This window comes from Ovis aries, chromosome 4 (assembly GCF_016772045.2).
Source record: "Ovis aries strain OAR_USU_Benz2616 breed Rambouillet chromosome 4, ARS-UI_Ramb_v3.0, whole genome shotgun sequence".
Taxonomy (NCBI): domain Eukaryota; kingdom Metazoa; phylum Chordata; class Mammalia; order Artiodactyla; family Bovidae; genus Ovis; species Ovis aries.
In genome coordinates this window covers 39,569,805-39,591,387 of record NC_056057.1, presented here as the reverse complement: position 1 = coordinate 39,591,387, position 21,583 = coordinate 39,569,805, and the positions used below count along the sequence as shown (strand labels likewise).

Below are 21,583 nucleotides of genomic sequence, written 5' to 3'. Positions count from 1 at the left end.
AAGTCATCATAACATGGAAATTCATAAGCATCACCTGGCAGGGCTGTTAAAAAGCAGGTTCCTGGGCCCACCTCAGAACCTGAGTAAATTCATGACTGATACAGATGGTCTGTGGAGCACACTGACAGATGCTATCTTCTTCAATACAGTCTAGAGTAATGTGGACTCACACAACAGAAAATTCTACAAGAATGAGACTTTCTCTAATTTCCATACAAGAGTAACTTTTCATTCTCTTTTATTTGGGGGTTTTGTTTGTTTGTTCTTAAGTGTTTATTGCAGTATAGTTGCTTTACAATGCTGTGTTAGTTTCTACCATACAGCGAAGTGAATCAGCTGTATGTATAAATATATCCCCTCTTTTCTGAAAGGCATTAAGTTTATTAAAACAAAGACTGGAATAAAACTTTAAAGGACATTTTTAAAAGGACTTCAACTTCATCATATCTTCTCCTAACTTTTATTTTCATTGAGAAATTGTACAAGGTTAAGTTTATATTTTTCTAGGTTCTGGCTGGAAGACAAGAACCAGGTAATCCCATCCTCATTTCTGATTCTACCGCTAGAACTTCAGGATCACTAAACAAATGTTGAAACACACCACTTTAAATACAAGTTTTAAAACAAGTTTATCTGTAAATAAAACTTTGCTTCTGTCAAATGAAAAATCATGGATGGAGCATAAAACCAAGAAAGAGCTTGTATACACCTGTTCCATCAAGAAAGGAAGAAATATAGTGGCAGACAAATAGCAAAAAAGAGGCAGATGGAGACAAAAGCACATTCCAACACAGTTGGAGACTGCCTCCATACCACTGAATATGATGCTTGTCAGTTCTAAGCAGCTCATCTGGAGGAAGGGCTGCTCAGACTGAATCAGATCACGTGTGCACAGGTGTTCCTGAAATGAAATCTAATTTAAAAACTGAGGATGGTCAGGGAAAAGAAACAATACTGCAGTGACTTTCATTTCTGGGCCATCTAAGGTCAACAGAATAACCTCTCAGATAAAAATAAAATAAAAATTTTATTTAATTTTAAGCAGCAAAGGTTCTGTTTTTCTTGTTCATATAGTCTTTAACCATATTTTCCCTACCTATTGTTTCATGCAGCTCTAAGAAACAGCCCTAACTAACCACTAACCAAAGCTTCTCACTATGAAGATAATACTTTATTTTCAGATGTGACATTTAAAAGGCAATGACATCTGGTTCTAAATTTCTAGCCATATTTTTGGCCAAATTGCAAATATATTAAATTACATTAAAATATTCATGTCTGAAGGTCATCTTGGCAAGATATTTTAAATGATATGCACATAAAATGTAATAATTGATATTTTATTGCAATAATTAGCTATAATGGTTACCAAGGTGTTGGACAATTTCATTGGTAAGATTTCAGCTGATTTCTTAAAATCAATGGCCTTTGTAATGTGCTGAATTGAACATCCTTTTCAAGAAATCTTTCTTCAAACTACACAGAAACAGCTACAATTTTTACTATGCGAAATCCATGAAGTTTTAAGAATTTGTCAACAAGGTATTTTTTGTGAGCTTATCCTGAAAGTCATTTAAAAGAGATTACCATTCTGGGAAGTTTAGCAAGAGTTTGTCTAGCACTGTTAAGACTGGTATTGTTCTTGACCTGACATCACAACTGTTAGCTGAAAGAAGCAACATCTTTATAAAAAGATCTACTGTAATTCAATTCGTTTTAAGTAATCCACTAAAGAACAGAGTAAGAATCCTTTAAGACATTCTTAAAACATATAATTCTGACTTTTTAGGAAGCTAATTTCTCAGCAGTCTGGAAAATTCATATAAAAATCCTTGAGACAACTGTTCAGGAATAAGTGTATAGAGAAAGATATTACTCAGAAGGACTGCAAGAAAAGACAGAAAATAAAGAACAGCTAATCTTATTGTGCCAGTCTACTGATATAATTTAATATGTCTCAGTTTTGTTAGGTAAAATCATATATGTAACTTAAGGACATCTTTGGTAACAAACTGTCAGAAAAATCTCTAATTGAACCAACAGAAAGCAAAAATATTCTTGTCCAATAAAGCTTTATAATGTACATGTCAACTTTAAAGTGCACAGATGCATATGGAGTAAGTGAATTCTACAAAATGAAAAAGCTCTTGAATTCTCATTACTTACTAAGTAAACATTTGAACCAAATGGCACATTGTATTCTTTGAAAAAAAAAATTAATTGCCTTTTGCAAGAATCATTTTGATTCTGGATGTTATTCAACACAGTGAAAACGTTTATACGTTTATACTTCAGCAGACACTGAAATCTGAGAAATAGGTAGACATTTTTATATAGCCTCAGCCTCAGAGACCAACTACAGCTAATACATATAATTTTTTAAAGACAAGGTAAGGAAGGGGGAAAGGAAAAAAAACCTCACCTACCTCAGGAATGTTTAAGATGTTTTCATCTTGATTCTGGGACATAAAATCTTTGTGCAGTAACAATTTTGTGTCCCTCTGTTTTTGAATATATCCAAATAATTCCATAATCCATCAAGGGAATACTAGTTATCTCCACATGAGTCCTGACTTAATGAAATGGTCCTAAAAAGGGTATGCAGCCCATTTAACTTCATTACAGTACCAAAATATTTGCTTTACTGATAGCAAATGTTTATACCTATGGCAAACAGTAAATGTTCTAAAGAAAACACATTAAAAGTCAAATGAATTTGCTTGTGAAGAACATAAAATTCCGGTAAGGAACAACAGCATGTAACAATGTGAAACTGGCAGCTCCTTCCAAGCCAAAGTATTACGATGACTTCGAGAAAAAATGCCATTTCTATCTAATAGCCAAAATAGAAGATAAGCATTAAAATAGGTCATATCACTTAAAAAAATCTTTTAATATGAAAACCTTCAATTTTGGGAGTTTTGTTTCTTTTTATGCCACTTTAAACTGAAAACATTTAGTTACCTTAAATAGCCAAATCAATTTAACTAGAGTTACTCAGATTACACGCTGCAAATCCAGCTCAGGTAAAGTACAGAAATGGAGGGTGTTTAGACACTTTGATAACAGTCTGAAAAAGTAATGTTATGACTACCAAATATAATTGTTTAAAAACAAGGATTCATACCTCTCTAAATCTTATTTTTCTACTGATTTTCATTGTATGCTACAAAAATACACATTTGCAATGAATATGAAATTTACAAAAAATAAACAAACTCTGTTCCTTTAGAACAGTTAGTGTGAAAAGCACTGAATTAGACAGACAATTACTTTGGCCAGAATCCCATCATGTTAGCAAATTAATTACTGCTAGAGGTATAGCAAGACAAATCCTGAATAAATCAGACAATCAGCAGTACTTCTAAAACAAAGTCAGTAAGCATGCATGGTCCAGAGCAAAGGCACACCTACATGCAAGATAAGAGGGGCCTTCTTTTTTTCCAGGTAAACTTATTATTGAGAACCCAGTACTTAGATACTGTGAAGAAGTATCTTGTAATATTTTCATTGAAAAGCAGAAGCCACAGCTATTCACCTGAATCTAGTCAGTGAAGAGGAGAAATCACATATGGATGCTTTCAGTGACATATGATCATTCCTGCATTAATACTCTGTAACTGGGGCATTAGTTAGAAAACATGACCATACCATAAATACATATAAGCAAAACTAGATGCTGATTAAGTTTACAGAATCACCTAGTTTATACAGGCAGGGAAAGGCACACAATTTAGGGAGAGAGCTAAGCTTTCATGAATTAGAAGTAACTTGATCCTTACATTACAAAAGAACTGTCTTACAGTTTTTCCACACATTTATTAACGATAATTGTGTAAACTGGCTTAAACCACAGTACAGAGAATCATTTTCTTTGTAGAGGGTGAAAAGTTCAGCTAACTAACTACACTAGTGTGAGCAGTTAATAAGCTTTTGGGATTTGCTTTCCTGACTCCTGATGGGATGGATCAGCACCAATGAGGCAAAGCACAGATTGCCTGAGGCAAAAATGATGATAATTATGTGCTTCTCCAAAGTTTGTGAACATCTTAAGTGAAAAGGAGTAAGCTTTCCCATTTTCTAGCTTTCAGTGTTTATGTGATGGTTGTCTAATAATAGAACTCAAGGGAAGAAGAATTCTGGGACAGTTCGCACGGGTCATCCACTTTCCTGGTGTAGGGATGGGACCTGGGATCAAGAAGGGCTCTCACTTCCATGACTGTTACATGGCTAAAGCGAAGGGATTCTATAGATACAATCAAGATTGCAAAAACTAATTGAAGGTCCTTAAAGAGGGATTGGGACCCCTTTCTGATCAGAGATCTTACTGCTGGCCTTGAAAGAGTAAACTGCCATGTTGTGACAAGACCTTTGAGAGGTCCCTGCGGAAAGGAAGTGAGTGGCCTCCAAGAGCTGAGAGCAAACAGGAAGTGGGGAGGTAGTCCCGCAACCACAAGTAAGTATCCACAACCACAAAAGCCTGAAAAAAGAGCAGAGAGTAGCCCTGGAAAGGAATGCAAGCCAGTCAACACCTTATTGCAACCATGTGAGACTTTGAGGAAAGGAACAAGCAAAGCCATGGCTAGACTCATCACCATGGAAACGGTGAAAAAAGAAGTGCCCATTGTATGAAACCACTGAATTTGTGGTAATCACGGCATAGAAGACATCAAACTAAAATAAACACATGAGTCTAGATTACTTAATTCTAAACAAAGGATTCATTTTCTCTCTCAATCTTCACCTAAAATGCTTTTACAAAGATTCTGTATGGTTTGTTTCATTCACTATACTTTAAACCAGTGGTCATGGTCTGTTTAATCTCCTTTGTATAGTCTGATCCACATCTTTCTTGCATAAATCATGAGGATTAAACTGTTTCTCTAACTTCTCTCATTTAGGAATTTCCTTACTACGCTGCTGCTGCTAAGTTGCTTCAGTCATGTCCGACTCTGTGCGAGCACATAGACGGCAGCCCACCAGGCTCCCCCGTCCCTGGGATTCTCCAGGCAAGAACACTGGAGTGGGTTGCCATTCCCTTCTCCAATGCATGAAAGTGAAAAGTGAAAGTGAAGTCGCTCAGTCGTGTCCAACTCTTCATGACTCCATGGACTGTAGCCCACCAAGTCCCCCCGTCCATGGGATTTTCCAGGCAAGAGTACTGGAGTGGGGTGTCATTGCCTTCTCCATTCCTTACTATGAGGAAAGCTGGTCAACTGGGCACAAGGCAAGGCCATACTTCATGTGATTCTACACACATACCTCTTTCAAACTTTAAGATGTATAATGAGCCCTAATATTAATTCTTCTTGAAAAAGTAGATATTTTAAACAGTACAATATAATTGAGTTCTACTCTTCTAAAAACACTCACAATATTCATTTATTCCATGGGTAATATATGATAACGTGGTTTTTGCTCATCGTAAAGAAAAAGAAAGCACTATTCTATGTTACACACAATTATTACTGATACTTTAAAGTTACCATTTTCAGACAGTTTGCAACCATTACTAGAAATATATTATCAAATGAGAACATCTAGGGCCTCCTTCACAGAACCAAAACCTCATATATCAATAGGCCACTAACATTATTTCTCTGCACACAAGAATGCAAGGTCGCTGACCTCCTTATATATTCATTTGTGGGCCCTTCAATCAAATAAAGAAAGGAGTCTGAGACCATACCACGCTTAAGTACAAGTAGGGATAGCACAGAGAGTTAAAAAAGGAGGAAAACATCAAATTCTACCACTTTTGCTATCAGAAAGATTATCAGAGAGAAAACTAAAATGTGGGGGCTGGAGGTGAGAACTCTTCAGAAGCATCCTCACTGGTAGTGGAATACTTGGGTACCAAGAAACATCTCATTTATGCTCAACAGACACGTGAATGCAAATACATGACAACTAAACCCAACTTGTTCAGAAATGATTGGGCAGTGAGTAATTATAGAAAGTGCTAAAGCCAGGAATTCTTCCTTACAAGACACTGGTGGAGGCAAAAAGGAACTCAAGTCACCTGACTCCACTAAATTCTCTTGCTTCTAGTCAAATTACATTTTTCAGTGCTTTTTTTTTGTGCCATGCTTCATATGAATTAGCATTCTTAATTCTCACAACAACCTTATGAAGTTTTAGCAACGAAACAGTTAACTTATTCAAATGGTAGAGCTGATCTCTGAACCCACACTATTGGCCAACCAGGCAAATTCCAGGAGGGAATTAAGCCCTAATATTCAAAAGCATCCATTATTAACTTCACCCTATACCTTTGGAATGGTCACTAAAATCATTATCTGTTCTGTGGTTCAGATGAGGAAACCTGGTCAGGAAGGCTACAACCACACCACAAATGATCACTTTCTAAACTTAGAAGTACTTAATAGTCACCTCAAAGAACACAGCTTCGATGGCACTCAGCATAGAACCAACATCTAATATTTATAAACTATGTATATATGTGTGTGTTTATACACATTTATAGTTTTTTATATATATAGTTGATGCATTTCTTTGTAATTAAGAAGAAAGATTAAAATGCAATACAGAAGAAAAATACAGAAAAAAAACATAGAAATGAAATTGAAAAACAGACTCTGAGCAACCTTCTGAACTCAGGTTTTAGATCCTTGTGTTTATTATAAAAGCAGAAAATCCCAGGAGCCAATCTAAATCACTTATAGGGAAAAAAAGCCAGAGGTATAGGACCAAATCCAAAGTTTGCAACCTTCAAGTCGCCCCTCTGTCACGATCATTTACACCCAGGGTCTCAGCTGGCTTTTACACACCACACAGACAGGTCGCATCACCTCTGATAACTTAAGGAGATAAATGACCTCATCTAATTATCATGCATGGTTTGCTCTGTGATGAGCTACCATTCCCCTATGTTTATTTATTACCATCAAGTATTACTATAAATTTTAAACAATTACTCACTAGCAGATCTTAACATCATGGATCAACCCCCTGGGAACTGAGCTACACAGGCACAATAAAATTTCACCTCATGAAAATTGATTCTGGTTTCTATATTTACATCGACAGGAAAATCAGGTGTTTTGAGAGACAACCAAGCTTTCTACATGTTTAATTTAGAGCAATCTGCACACCCCTCATTGTGCCCATCCTCCTGAGGCTTCACATGGCCCATTTGTTTCTCTCTCCTAACATTTTCACAGATGCAAATTTAAGTCAATTCTAATGTAATGGTAAAGAAGGGTTGGTATTTTTAAAGTGACAGACATCATAAGAATTTTACACATTCCTTTCTGCAGCAAATGTCAAAAAGACTGCCATAAGAAGGCAGGTTCCTGGCACTGGAACACTTACTGTTTCAATGGTTATCCTCAAGTTGTGCTCATTAGTCGTTTGTATTAAAACACAGTTTCATCTAAAACATCTCTCCCCTCCATAAATCGATCAGAAATGTGCAGCAGAAATTTAAGCGTTTTATTTCTACCAAAATGGGAAAAGTATTTGTGAAAGGCTAGCCTCCATTTATATTGTAAAGTGAAGGGGTGGGGTTCAATGAGTTTAACTATCATCAGTTGGATGAGTCAGATGAAAAAAAATTGGCCTTTTTCAGTATGCTCTTGGCAGATTCTTTTTTTGTGACTTCTGTGTTGGTTGCTAAAAATGCAACTGGTCTCAATTTTACTATTCTGTGCTCGTTCAGTTTTCAGGGTTGTCTGGAATCGTTTCTATAAACATCATAGATAGACTGCTTTATTCACTTTCAAATATTCTGTCTTGAAGCTGATAACTTCCGTCTTTGACAATGAGAGGTTATCAGTGGCAAAATTATGACGTTTAAAAATAGACTCAACCTCCTGTGGCACAGAACTCATACAACAGGTGCTGGCTGAAATGCCAAGATGAAGCACATCAAATCCCTTGAGGTCCTGTTTCTTTCGGTCCCTTTTAAGATATAGGTTGTGTCCTGAACCTAGAGACAAAACACTTCCCTCACTGCAATCCGCTGCATCTCTTCTCATTTCCTCTTTATCATTTAAGGCTACACTACTTGTAAGAAGACACATTTTTAAGGCCAGCTAAGCATCCCTTTTCTCATTCATTTTAGTTTTTTCTGTTGACCCAAATGATGTACTAGTACAATAATTTAACTCACTAACCCTCAGGCATCAATTCATGACCTCTTGAAGGCAGAAAAAATAATATGTGGTACAAATAATAAAGCCTGGCTCTAAAATGGTCCTTCAAGGTTCCCAACACATCCTCTCATGTGATGCCCATAATGGGATACCATGATTCAAGATTAGCTTAATATTACCCTTGATCTGCAGATAGAGGAACTGGACTTACTGTTAATTCTGCTCTACTTTACACTGACTCTTTTCCCCTCTTAGCCTCCTTGCTAGAATATGCAGCCAGCCACAAATTGAACAGGTAAGATAATGGATGCAAAGACATCCAGGTTACTGCCAGGGAAAGCCAGCAAAGTATAGCAGGTAAGCGTAGGACTCTGAAATCAAGCTGCTTGGGGACAAACTTGATTCCTGAAAACACTCAGAAAACTCCTTCATACTCAAAACTTAACATTCCTCACCTATAAAATAGGGATAATATTTATCTTAGGGGAGTCACTTAAAGGTTAGATGGATTAAAAAATAAGCAGAGTATTAATTCACAGTGCCTGGCATTCGAGAGCCCAAAAATAAAATTATAGAAAGCAATATCACAATAACTGAAAGATAGCTGTGAGTAATTATTAGTGTCCAGCCATTCTGCAGGTAAGAGACATCAAAATTAGTTCCCGCAAACTGTTACTACCTATGGAAGAGAAAAAAAGAGTAGAGTCACAAAATGGAAATAAATATGCACCCTGATTCTCCTCCTCTCTTGTTACAGACCACAAGGGTAGTTTTTTCACACTGCCGTGGGACCATTGAGATCAAGACTGATTCTTAGATCTGCCAGCATTTGTGATCCTAACCATTCATTCAGTCATCTTGGAAACTCAGAGAACTGCTGAGATAGCAGTCGCTAGTGATTTTCAGACCTTCAAGACACCTGAGATGCCTCTGTATGGGCTGACCAGGGACATGCTCTGCTGGAATATTCTATCAGTGGTTTGCTGTGTTATCAAATGCACTTTTTTTTAAAACAATCTTGTTTCAATTCAAATTTCCGGCCTCTGCTAAAGAATGGACATGGGGTTGGGAGGTGGAGGGAAGCACAGGCAAAGCAGGGCTGTAAACCAGCTATAAATTGTTCCTGCTGCTGCTGCCAGGTCGCTTCAGTCATGTCCGACCCTGTGCAACCCCATAGACGGCAGCCCACCAGGCTCCTCTGTCCATGGGATTTTCCAGGCAAGAATACTGGAGTGGGGTGCCTTAGCCTTCTCCATAAATTGTTCTTATCTGCCAAAAAATCTATAAGTGAATAATGGTAAATTGCCCCAAACAAGAACTATTTGCTTTTTTTGTTTGTTTCCTCTTCCTGATGTTTATGAAACATCTTTCTATTATAAGCATATACACTTATTAAAACCAATGACATTTTGCAAAACTACACAGATCTTTAGGATGATCATCCCTACTTTAAAAGGAAAGAAAAGAAAAAGAAACAAACATTGCTGTGTCCAAAGGAAACACAGTGACATACTAGAGTCTTGTTACTACCAAGAAAAGAAAAACTCTGGTCTGTATATCTCAAAATGTGAACATTACTAATGTGCATTTATTACATTTCTGAATGTCATGCCTTCTTGAGAATGGAATATATAATTTGGAACAATCCTCCAAAAACATCTCCAGTTTATTAAAAGTGCATCTATCCTATATTCCAACCAACTGTTTTAATTCTCAGGGCTGTTTCATATTTCAAAAGTTACTTTGTAAGACATTGTTTTTAGTCTTGATCCCTTTCTCACCTGCCTTGGTCAGAACATTCACCCATCAATCATGGCCTCTCTCATCCCTTCCATCTCTCTGCCATTTGGTCTCCTCTGATATGCTCAAGTTTCCCTGTGGTAACACTTATTTAGTTGTCTCGACCACCTCTCCCACCCAGCAGATGCCTTCTTATAAGAACTGCCTCTTCCTCTATCCACGGTACTAGCAATTGGCCTGTTGCAATGCAATACCTCCTAACGAGATTTGACCAGGATGTGAGAAGTGACCCAAACTGAGGCAACCAAAACCTTTTTAAATCCCATCTCCTGATCTCAAATGAATGGGCTATTGATGACTATCTGACCCATATTCAGATTACCAACACATCGTCTTTAGCAGGCTATGTTTTGGACTAGGATTCTAGTCTCAAGCTGGTTCAAAGTTTCAATGGGAAAAAAAATGTCCATTCAACAAAATGAGCTCCAGGAAGCAGATAAAGCCTTAGCAGGGAAAGGGAAGAGTAATGAGTCAAAGAAAACCAGAGGCTAGAAAAAGAGATGAACCTGATAAAAAAAACTCCACCCCTTTCTGCAACTGGGGGCATATTCCTTCTGCTGATTCCCATGACTGAGCATCCAATTTTGCTACCTTTGAAAAATATTTCTCTTTTTGGTTCAAGATACTTCTGTAGTTTTCTACTACCTGCAATCCCAAGTAACCTATTATAACGCCTACTCTTTAAGCAAAACAAAAGGAAGCCAAATCCCTTCCATCTTCCTCTAAAGTTGCTATCACTCTCCCTTTCCTCACACTGCCAAGTTCCTTGAAAGAATCTGCACTTGCTGCCTTCATATTCTCACTCTTCACGGCTTCCCTGGTGGCTCAGACGGTGAACAATCTGCCTGCAGTGCGGGAGACCCAGGTTCAATCCCTGGGTCAGGAAGATCCCCTGGAGAAGGAACAGGCAACCCACTCCAGTATTCTTGCCTGGGAAATCCAATGGACAGAGGAGCCTTGCCTAGGAAATCCCACGGACAAAGGAGCCTAGAGGGCTACAGTCCATGGGGTCACAGAGTCAGACATGACTGAGCAACGACCTCACACACACCAACTCTTCAAGGCACGGAAGCCATGCTTACATCCAAAACATGCTACTGAAATTGCTGTCGTGTCAGCAAAGGTCTGGTGACGTCCTTAAAGCGCCCACTGTCGACCTCTCTGCAAAACGAAACTGTAGATCAAGATTCATCTTTTGAAACTCACAGTGCTTATCATGCTGCTGCTGCTGCTGCTGCTAAGTCGCTTCAGTTGTGTCCGACTCTATGTGGCCCCACAGACGGCAGCCCACCAGGCTCCCCCGTCCCTGGGATTCTCCAGGCAAGAACACTGGAGTGGGCCACCATTTCCTTCTCCAATGCATGAAAGTGAAAAGTGAAAGTGAAGTCACTCAGTCGTGTCTGACTCTTCGAGACCCCATGGACTGCAGCCCACCAGGCTCCTTGGTCCACGGGATTTTCCAGGCAAGAGTACTGGAGTGGGTTGCCATCGCCTTCTCCCAGTGCATATCATAAAAGATACTAAATAGGTATTTTCTAAGTAAATGGAAGGATCCATTTTCAAAGATACTCATTTTGCCTCCAAATCCCCTTCAGATAGGTATTTCTAACAGCTTAATAGTCATCTCTAGAGATGCCTCAATGTCAAAATGCCCAACAGCGAGCATGTTACCTCACTCACCATCAACTTGCTATTCTTTCTTCATTACCTTTCAAAGAGCTTGGAGGACTTCCCTGCTGGTCCAGTGGTTAAGAATCCCAGGGACATAAGTTCAGTCCCTGGTCCAGGAAGATTCCCACATGCCATGGGGCAAGTAAGCCCACACGCCACAACTGCTGAGCCCACACTCTAGAACCCATGCACCTCAGCTACTGAAGCCTGTGTGCCCTAGAGCCCATGCTCTGAGACCAAAGCCCGCGCACGGCAACAGAGAGTAGCCCCCACTCACCACACCTAGAGAGCCCGCGGACAGCAGTGAAGACTCGGCACAGTCAAAACTGAATAAAACTTAACAAATAAAGACTTTAGAGCCATCTCTAACACTCTCTCTTCCTGATTCCCCCAACCCTGTAACCAACAGCACCTGGATATGTGCCTCTACATTACCTTTCCCGATTCCCCCAGCCCTACAACCAACAGCACCTGAATATGTGCCTCTACACTGCGTTTCCCGATTCCCCCAGCCCTACAACCAACAGCACCTGAATATGTGCCTCTACACTGCGTTTCCCAATTCCCCCAGCCCTGTAACCAACAGCACCTGGATATGTGCCTCTACATTACCTTTCCCGATTCCCCCAGCCCTACAACCAACAGCACCTGGATATGTGCCTCTACACTGCGTTTCGTCCCTGCTTTGCTTTCCCACTGCCACTCTTCGTCTTTCGGCGTCTCTCTCTCTAGGATGCTGCAAGAATCCAGTAACTGCTCCCACTGTCCCTTTGAATAATGGTCCTCTTTAATCCATCCTCCACATATTATGATTTAAAACCCATGATTTTTATTTTTAATTACAGAGTCTTAGAATGAAAACCAAATTTGTTTGAGAAAACAGAGCTGGGCTACCACACTGCCCAACTCCCCTTCGGGTCATGTGAGAAGATAACTCTGATGCAAAAATTGTATAACCTAGCCTCAGACTGATGGTTCAGTCTCAACCTCTCTTCACGCCCAGGAGTCCCATGCCTGACGTGAAACAACCCATGGGTACTTCTTCACCACGCTGTGTGTTTTTCCCTGGTCATGCTCTGTTAGATTCCACTGCTTCACAGGCAGCCTGGAGTTGGGAATGTCTTCCTTGGGTATGCTCTTCCTCAATCTGGACTCCCAGCATGTAACTCAGTGAAGTACATAATTTGCTCTGGATAACAGTAACTGCATTAATTGTTGAATTAAATTACATTTGATGTCAAAAATCTGTGAAGTTGTTAAAAGAGACAGCATATACCAAAATTATTCTTAAAAAATAAGATGTACTATGTATCAGAGGTCTAAATAGTCTTCAGTGTACTACCTAGAAGCCTATAACCTTCAAGATATTTCATTTCTTATAATCTAACGGAAGAAATTTACTAAGATAATTTTCTTGATTATTTGTATTTAAGCTTTTGATAAAGTATTACACCAATGTCTTATCCAATGAACCCCATTTTCCCAAGGCTCTATTAAAAACTAAAAGAATGTTTAATTGCTTCTATTTTTTTAAATCTAGACAATTTTATCGTCTTTGGTTTCTCAGGTGAATTTCCAATATATGAATATTTACGTCAGTATATTCAAATATGTGAAGTAAACAGCATTTCCAGGATAACCAAGCTCACATGGAAAATGCTGGGTGGGGAGAAGAAAACAAAACCAAATAATCAACAGCCACCTTTAGCATCTTTAATGTAATTTCACACCTCATGTATCTAAGGGTTCCTTTGTCTGCCTCCACTTAAATACATACCATTCCTCACAGCATATTCACCACAACGCCTTTTGATTACTTTTTTAAAACAGATTTTTTTTCCCCTGTATGCCTAAGTGCATTTATTTTTCTGAGTCATTCCTCCTTTGACCCTCAAAATAAAACATTATTAATGTCTGACAATCCTTTTATATAGTCTGACAGTATGTACCTTAGTCAGAGAACAATCTCATCAGCTCTTCTCACTCTCCCCAATTATTCCCAGAGTATATAGGCAAATGTCAAAAGCAACAATCATCCAAACCATCTGACAATTCTGATGAAAGTACTTATAATGTATCACAGATTTATCTATGCATCGAAACCTCTAAACAATATCCCTACAGAGAGAAAAATCTAGTAGTAAAAGGAAGTCCCCTGCAACAGAGAGTGAAAATTCAAGTCTGAAGGACCTAAATTGAAGGTCTGGTTACAGGTAACCTGATGGAAAACAAATCAAAAACTTTTTTCTCCAATTGATTTGACATTATGCACAAATAAAAATCAAGTATGACTAATACTAATTGTGTTGGGGGGGTGGTAAGGAAGAGAGAAAGAAAAATTGGCAACTAATTATCTGAATAAAAGAATACAGGAATTGTTTTTCATAATTTGCCAGGAGACTACTGCAATAAAATTTTAAGTACTCAGGGAAAAGAACTTCAGATAAACAGATTATTCCCAAGTCTGAATCATTTAAAATGGGCAACACCATTATTTTCCATTGCTATCATTTCTAGCTTAAGTTGTTCTTCCATTTATGATATAGAATTTTAAATGTATCCTAATTTTTTAAATCCAACAGAAGCATATGGTTAAAAAAAAATCAGCAGAAGCAAATGTTAAAATAACATTGAGCCAGAAATATCCCACATTCATATTCAAAGAGACCTTTAAATATTGCTTCATACATAACAGCCTGATTCTGTATTATTGAAATTAACGGTAAAAGTGTGCCAGTTTGTTGAGGCCACAATGTCAATCTTTTCCTAAAGATCTTGTTAGAATCTATGTAAATGGCAAATTTTAAAGGAGCAATGGAATTCAATTACCACAAATTACATAAAGCCTATAAGAAAGAAAAGTTTAGGTTTTACAAACAAAATTTTAAAACCTGTGCACATTTATCCTTCAACTCTAAAACATGGTGCGCCAAATGTTTAATTCTTAAAAATTTCAAGTATCCTATATCTAAGTGGTAGAAATAAAATTGCTTAGATGCAAAGACCTTTTAATAAGCACTCAACAGTTCAAGTGCAATAGTCTCTTCCTCCTTTTGTTTTGTCTAAAAGACAGTAAGCCTATCTTCAAAACCACACTTCTTTTGTCACTCATCAATTGTGTTAATAACTTGTCTAACAGGACCTGAACATTTTGAATCGTTCATCTGATTCTCTTCATGAAATATTTTTAGATGCTGCTGTTATAAAATTATTCTGAATGAGATTTACTCCCTATGAACAGTGTGGACTGGCAGGGAGCTTTCAGCATGAACCTTTGTTAATAAACTTATCTTACTGAGGTTCTACTCTAATAAGCCACTTGAAGAATTAAGAAAAAAAAAGCGGGTATGTATACACACATATGGAGTTAAATAGATACATAAAGATATAGACAGACATAAAATACTATGGATTAAATACAATATTATCATAAGATAAACTATACAAATTATATAATGATGCAATGCTAATATATTTTAAACCCTCAAAAAAAAAAGGTGGTAATACAGTATTTTTCACAAAGTGCTAACATTTTCATCTCAATTGACACTGAAGTCCATCATTTTTTTTTCCTTAAACTCTGTAAACAATAATGACACAGTAATTTCCAAGTTTTGTGCACACAGAAGAAAACAAACCATGTGTAAGCCACATGGGTGACTATCTCGGTGCCGTTTCAAGTTTACTGGAAAGCCACCATATGAAAGCCGAGGGAACAGTGGTAGTATAATGCACAAATAGTCCAGGAAGAGAAAGACTGGCTGGCACAGTGTGACACAGTGCCTGATACATAGCATGTGCCTTAGGTAAACATGCAATAGATGTCAGAGAACAGAGATCAGTTACACATTATCAGCAACTTACATGCTTTCTGAAATCCTATGACAGACAGTTCTTTTATTACAAATGATGGAAGCTGTCACCTGAATAGCAATGAAATGTTACTTTTTAGAAATACTGAAACAAATTCTGATTTTTTTTCCCCAAACTTTCATCCAAATATGCTCATGTGAGGGTTGTTTATGTCCACACATGGAATATACTGAATGAAATCAATAAACAGGATAATTGCCTAAAATATTTCAATTTAACCACGTAAATTCCACTTTAAGGTTCTCAACAGCTTGAAGACACACATTAGGTACAAGATATGAATTCAGAAGAACAGATTATTTTCTTGGATATCTGCATCAGTACTGAAAACTAACAAGAAATTTCTGTGTATGTGTTGTATATAGTGATACTTCAAAGAACACATTAATTAAATAATACAGTGATTGGGGGCAGGAGGAGAAGGGGACATCCGAGGATGAGATGGCTGGATGGCATCACGGGCTCGATGGACGTGAGTCTGAGTGAACTCCGGGAGATGGTGATGGACAGGGAGGCCTGGCATGCTGCGATTCATGGGGTCGCAGAGTCGGACACGACTGAGCAACTGAACTGAACTGCTGGACATAATTTCTGTATTGATTTTAAAATTTCTAAGTGCATTGTTATTTCTTATGAATATATACTTTTAAATATAAACAGTAAATCTGAATACATAATTTGCATGTGTTATTTCTGTTCTGCAAACCTTACAACATATCAATGTAGGAGAAACATTGGAAAGTTGTCTACAAAGCAAGATTTCTTTGAAGGAAGAGAATGGTAAAATTTTATCTATTTTCACAACGAACAATTTGCTATAGTCTCTGTCTGATTTTATATTTCTTTTTAAAATTAAAATTGGTGAAAGCCAAAGAAAAATAATAAAGGCACATTTTATTTCCTTTTATAAACCATAATAAGCTTAGATTCTTGTACCTTTCTAAAATGTTTAGACTATATTCATTTCAACCTGTCTAATGTATATTCAAATGCCAATCCAAACAACTACACATATACCCACTAAATTTAATATGTTACAACTTATCTGGAAAAATGTATCTATCGTTGCATACTTTAAAGATACACCTGTGGAAAAATATTGTCATGTGATGAAACTGATGAGAACAAATCAAAGATCTGAGAAAGGGATTTATTAATGTTCATCGTTTTTAGGTTTTATTTTACAATCTAATATATCAGCTCATATTTTATCATAAGGTACATTTTGTTCTATATATAGTATGCAAATTAAAATTGCTAAGCCCAAATAAGAATAATTATATCACTTCTAATACATGAAAAAGATATCCATTCCAATGAAAATATTTATTTTTAATAGCCTTTAAATATAAATTTGTCTCATAATATATAAAAAATGTATAAACTAAGTAGTTAAACCCCAAGGTACTATTCTTTTATGAGATGTCATATTTCCTATAGATCCTGTAACTCTTACCAATATATTTATCCCATTATATAGTTTAAATATATTAAAAACCCCCATATGCCAATGGGCTCTCAGCCAATTATTATGGACATATTGGCATTTTGATATGATGAGATAAAAGTTTAAAATGAACAGTAGTTATAACTATGTTTCTTTTAAAAAATTGGATTTGTAAATAGATTCTAAAATTAGAACTGACAAATTCAAATTAACATTACAATACTGGCTACCATACATAATACTCTTTGAGTTTTAAAATAGAAGTGTTTTCACATATGAGCCAAATTATTTCTAGAACAAGGGAGAACTCCCTTTTAGAAAACTACATTTTAAACTATCAATATAACATGTGCATACTGTAACATGAAAATTATGTATTTTCCATTTATATACAAACCAATATGCATGACGTGGCTGCAACCATATGGCATATTTATGTTTCACACCTTACTAAAACAATCATTTCCAAAAGAAAAACCTAAACTAGCAAAAGAACTGTATCAAAATTCCTCCCCTTGTCTGGAAAAAAAAAAAAGCTATTTTAGTGTTAATTCTTAGAACAATTTAATCACTATTTTAATTCAGAATATGCTATATGAGAATGTATGTTAAACCAGAGAAAATTAAAGAAAATATTTAAAATATTTATGTTTTTCTAATAATATTTAAGCCCTTTATTGTAAAAATTCTAAAAAACAAAAAACTTTGTATTACTAAATCAGATCCCACTCCAATAAGTGCATAATGAATTTTATACTGTTAGTGGCATATTCTTCCTCTTCTGATAAAAAATTTATTACATTATGTTTTCTGGAAAAACTAGACTGATCAAGAAAACCAAAAGAATTTACTAATGAAAAATGTATATAGACAAGCACAGTAATTGTCTTTAGTGATGCTATAATCTTTGTACTGAGTTTTTAATGAACTTGGAATTTTTTCCAAAGATTGAGATTTATCCTCATAAATACGCCATATGAACTCTTTGTGCAAGAAAAGCAAATGGCACTGCATCACGATATAATTAATGCTACACTTTTTTTAATTTCATAAAGTTTATTCAGAAATCTAACATGAAGTACATCTTCCTCAGAAGATAAGGAGAAATGACTGACTTTTCAAATTAATAATTAAAGATGCAGAAGCTTTATAAAAATAGTATTTCCTACAAGACACTGATATACACAAAATCTTTTAAGTTTTTTTTTACAAAATAATTAGTTTCAAATTATTTGAAAATATCTCAAATTTTCATTGTTAGAAAATAAATTTAAAATCCTTTGAAAGAAAAGAAATTGTGGCTTTCTAATTCCTATTTTTGCCAACTATTCACTTTCTTTCTTATCTTTAGTGAATTTCTGACCATGAAAATTTAGCTATTTTAATTTTGGGAAAACACTTATTGCAGCTGTCCTTCTTACAACAATAATTTTTTACATTAATATTTTACCATGGTCTGTTCAGGAATAAACGACTGTATTTTGTTGTATCTTTAAAAGTCATAGTTTTCCCCTATGGTGTGATGATGCATTCCCTCCAAATGATAGAAATATTGATAAACTGCCAGTTAAAAATAACACTTTAAAAATCTGTAAACTGAACACACTGACTCCTTTTTAAAGGGCCACTTTTTTGACACAAAACGCAAGCGACTCACTTCAGTTTTCAATTTATAGGCCAAGCTACAAAAAGACTTAAAAAAGAACATAAGTGTAATTTCTTAATCTTTAGTGTAATTCTTACTCTTTTCATGTTTCAAAATATCCGCTTGGAATATGCTGCCAATTAAAAGAAGATCTACAGATGGCATTTACCCTTTTGCTTCATAACAAAAAGGATCTGCTATTATTTTTACGGAAGATTATCTAAAAAAGAACATGACTGTAAATCATGACAAAAATATTAGACACTCCCCTTCTCCAGGTTAGGATGAGCATCCTTCGGGTTCTTGCACTGACACCTAATGCAATAAATACTTTAAGCTGAATCTTAAATAATAACTGCAGGGTTTCAACTAGTGAAGCTTTAAGGTCAGTATCCACCAAAAACTCCAGTTTTCAGCACTCTGCCAACAAAGGACAGCAAATAATTCCCAACAGCAAAAATACCGGGAAGGCTACCTTGGGCTTTGTTTTTGTTATGTAAAATGCATTAAAGTGACTCATCCACTTACCATTACCTACTCTTACAAGCTTTAAAGTAGCTTCAACAACCAAAATAAATGCCTTCCCAGAATGCCTAATAGGCTATTCAGCACATTTAAAAATATGTATATATTTTTATGTGCCACTGACTTTGATTCTTTTCTCCAACACGAGAGAATTATTATTTTTCACTCCCTTCCTGCCGTGTGACTATACAGCTACCTTCAAACACTCTATTTCCAGAACAGCAGCGAGGTTTTCTTAAGCTATTTTAGAAATGTTAAAAATAAGAAAAAAAAAAATTGCAGGAGACTCTGGAAAACGCTCAGTCCCTCCCCCCCAAGGAATAGAGGGTTCTATTCATTCTAACAACAGGCACCGCGTGTCTGCCGACACTGTTACAAATAGAGGGTGAGGGAGGTTGGATGGCAGGGTCTCAATTCCTGCGAGCCCCTGGGGGTGGACAGCACCCCTGCCGCGAGGGGCAAGCACTCCTCATATCAGAAAGGCTGTCAAGTGCGCCCAGTAATTTGGGACCTAAACGAGTTTGGATACCACAGCAATTAGCATCTCAGAGGCCAAGTGCGAGAGAAGTCCATGCTACCCAGGCCAGCCTGCAGTTACTTATTTGCAAAATGCCCTACCCAAACACAACTTTTTACTGGAGTCGGTTTGATGAGAGCGGGTATGTGGCTGGAAACTTTTTCCCACAGTGCAGCTAAACTCTTTTAAGTCCAAGGAATCCTTTCAGAGATCGGCTGAGGTGCCGCAAGTCCCCAGCAGACCTTTCCTGGGACAGCCTGGCCCCGCCGAGGATCCCGAGACGCCGGTTCCGTGCGCATTCCGGCGAAGAGCCGCGCGTACCTCCCGCTCGGCCTCTCCAGATCCGAGCCCGGCTCGCTCCCCACCCCCACGGGCAGAAAAGCCCCCTCAACTCGGGAGCGGAGCCCCCGTCCTACTTCCACGGCACCTCCTGGCCCGCACTCTCCGCCCTGCTGGCCCGGCCCGAGCACTTACGTGACGGCCGAAGGGAACGGCTCCTCCGACGAGGGGCCGATCAACAAAGATTGGAAAAGTGTCAGAGTCAAGGCCAGCAGGCAGCCAGCAGCCATCTTCGCGATCGAAGATCAATCTGGCTTCCCTCCGGAGCCGGGGGAAGGACCGGTGCTGGAAACCGCGGGAGGAGAAGGAGCCAGGTCCGCCCGGACTAGAGGCGTCTGCGAGCCGGCGCGGCCGAGGCTGGGGCTGGGGCGCGGGCTGGCGTGGGGGTGCCGCAGGGGCCAAGGCCGGCGCGGGGGAAGGGGCGGCGGGCGGACCCACTAGCGCGCGTCGGCAGCTCCGCGCCGCAGCTGCCTCGCCTCAGCCGCCATCAAGGGCGACTTTGGAAACAGACCTGGGCGAGCCCGCCGGCGCTGGCGCGCTCTCGCTCCCTCTCGGTTTCCTCCCTGATTTATTCCCCCGATTGCCGGGGAGAAGGCGGGGGGCGGAGGCGGGGGCGGAGAAGGGGTGACGGCACTGGGGAGGGTGGGGGTGGCTGCAGGAATGGGGGAATGGCAGGCGGAGAGACTTGTGGCAGAGAGAGGCTTCGTCTGGCTTCTCCCGGCAAGTCAGAGGGAGGTGGCTGGGGGTGGACTGCGGGAGGGCTGGGCGTCAGAGCACTCGGGCGGAGACGAGCAGGAGCGGCCCTCCATACAAGGCAGAAAGGAACTCCCAAAGTCGGCGCCGGCTTGCTCCCGCCAGCCGGCGTGCGGAACGAGAGCGGGGCGGGCCCCGCGGAGCTCCCCGGGGACCGCTAGCCGCTGGGTGGGTACCCACAGGGAGCCGGGGCTCCGGGCCAGCACTTGGCTGGCGTCTTCGGGGGTTATTTTTCCCAGGCAGGCAGTGTTCCCCCGGCCCTTCTCTCAGGCGCAGAATCCACTGCCTGCCTGAAAATCGTGGGGCAGTGATTTGACAACGAATGTAGGAGGGGTTTATATTTGCATTTTAAAACACCCACTTTTGACTCCCTACCAGGTGGCACTATTTATTTGCCCTGGAGTGCCAGAGGCTAGAGCCTCCGGCGAGGCTGAGTGCCAACTGTGGCAGCGCGGCCCGACGCCCAGGTACCTCTCACCTGGCAAGACAGAGCAAGGCAAGACAGACCTGGCAAGGTCCGGGCTGAGGACAATCAGAGAAGGGCCGATGCTGTAAAATCGTCCTAGTCTGGCCATGTGTTAGGTAGGACCGAGGGGTGGAAGGACAAATTCTATACCCGAGGAGCACTGTGCCGCGAGAAAAGCATTGTGCTACTTCCAAAAGTCCCTCAAATGCCCTGATCTGGCCTGTGGTCTGTCCTGCCCTGACAAGGTTGCTGCGAAACAAGTTCACTTGCTCTGGATGAAGGCATGAAAAGGGTAAGCAGAAACAGGTGGCAATTTGCGAAACGCGCCTAAAATATGGAGGAGGAATTGAGGGAGAGAGCTAGAACAGCACTGCAGTACAGACTAGTTTCACCTGCATCCGCAGGCAGGCGTGCCCAGGCCTTCTATTAG

The 21,583-nt window shown here is 39.0% G+C and overlaps 1 protein-coding gene across 10 annotated transcripts in view; it reads right to left on the bottom strand.

Annotated features, from left to right (window-relative positions):
* The window catches only part of CACNA2D1 (calcium voltage-gated channel auxiliary subunit alpha2delta 1), a 540,433-nt gene extending 519,790 nt beyond the window's left edge, over positions 1–20,643 (bottom strand). For 8 of the 10 annotated variants that reach the window (XM_027968542.2, XM_027968544.2, XM_042248470.1 and 5 more), the window contains exon 1: positions 20,070–20,504. In XM_027968542.2, coding sequence (XP_027824343.1) covers positions 20,070–20,164 — 95 coding nt within the window. In that variant the 5' untranslated portion in view covers positions 20,165–20,504. Of the gene's footprint in view, positions 1–20,069 lie in introns of all 10 variants that reach the window. The other 2 variants (XM_060414594.1, XM_060414598.1) reach the window with 2 other exon arrangements.
* Between the last annotated feature and the right edge of the window lie 940 nt (positions 20,644–21,583).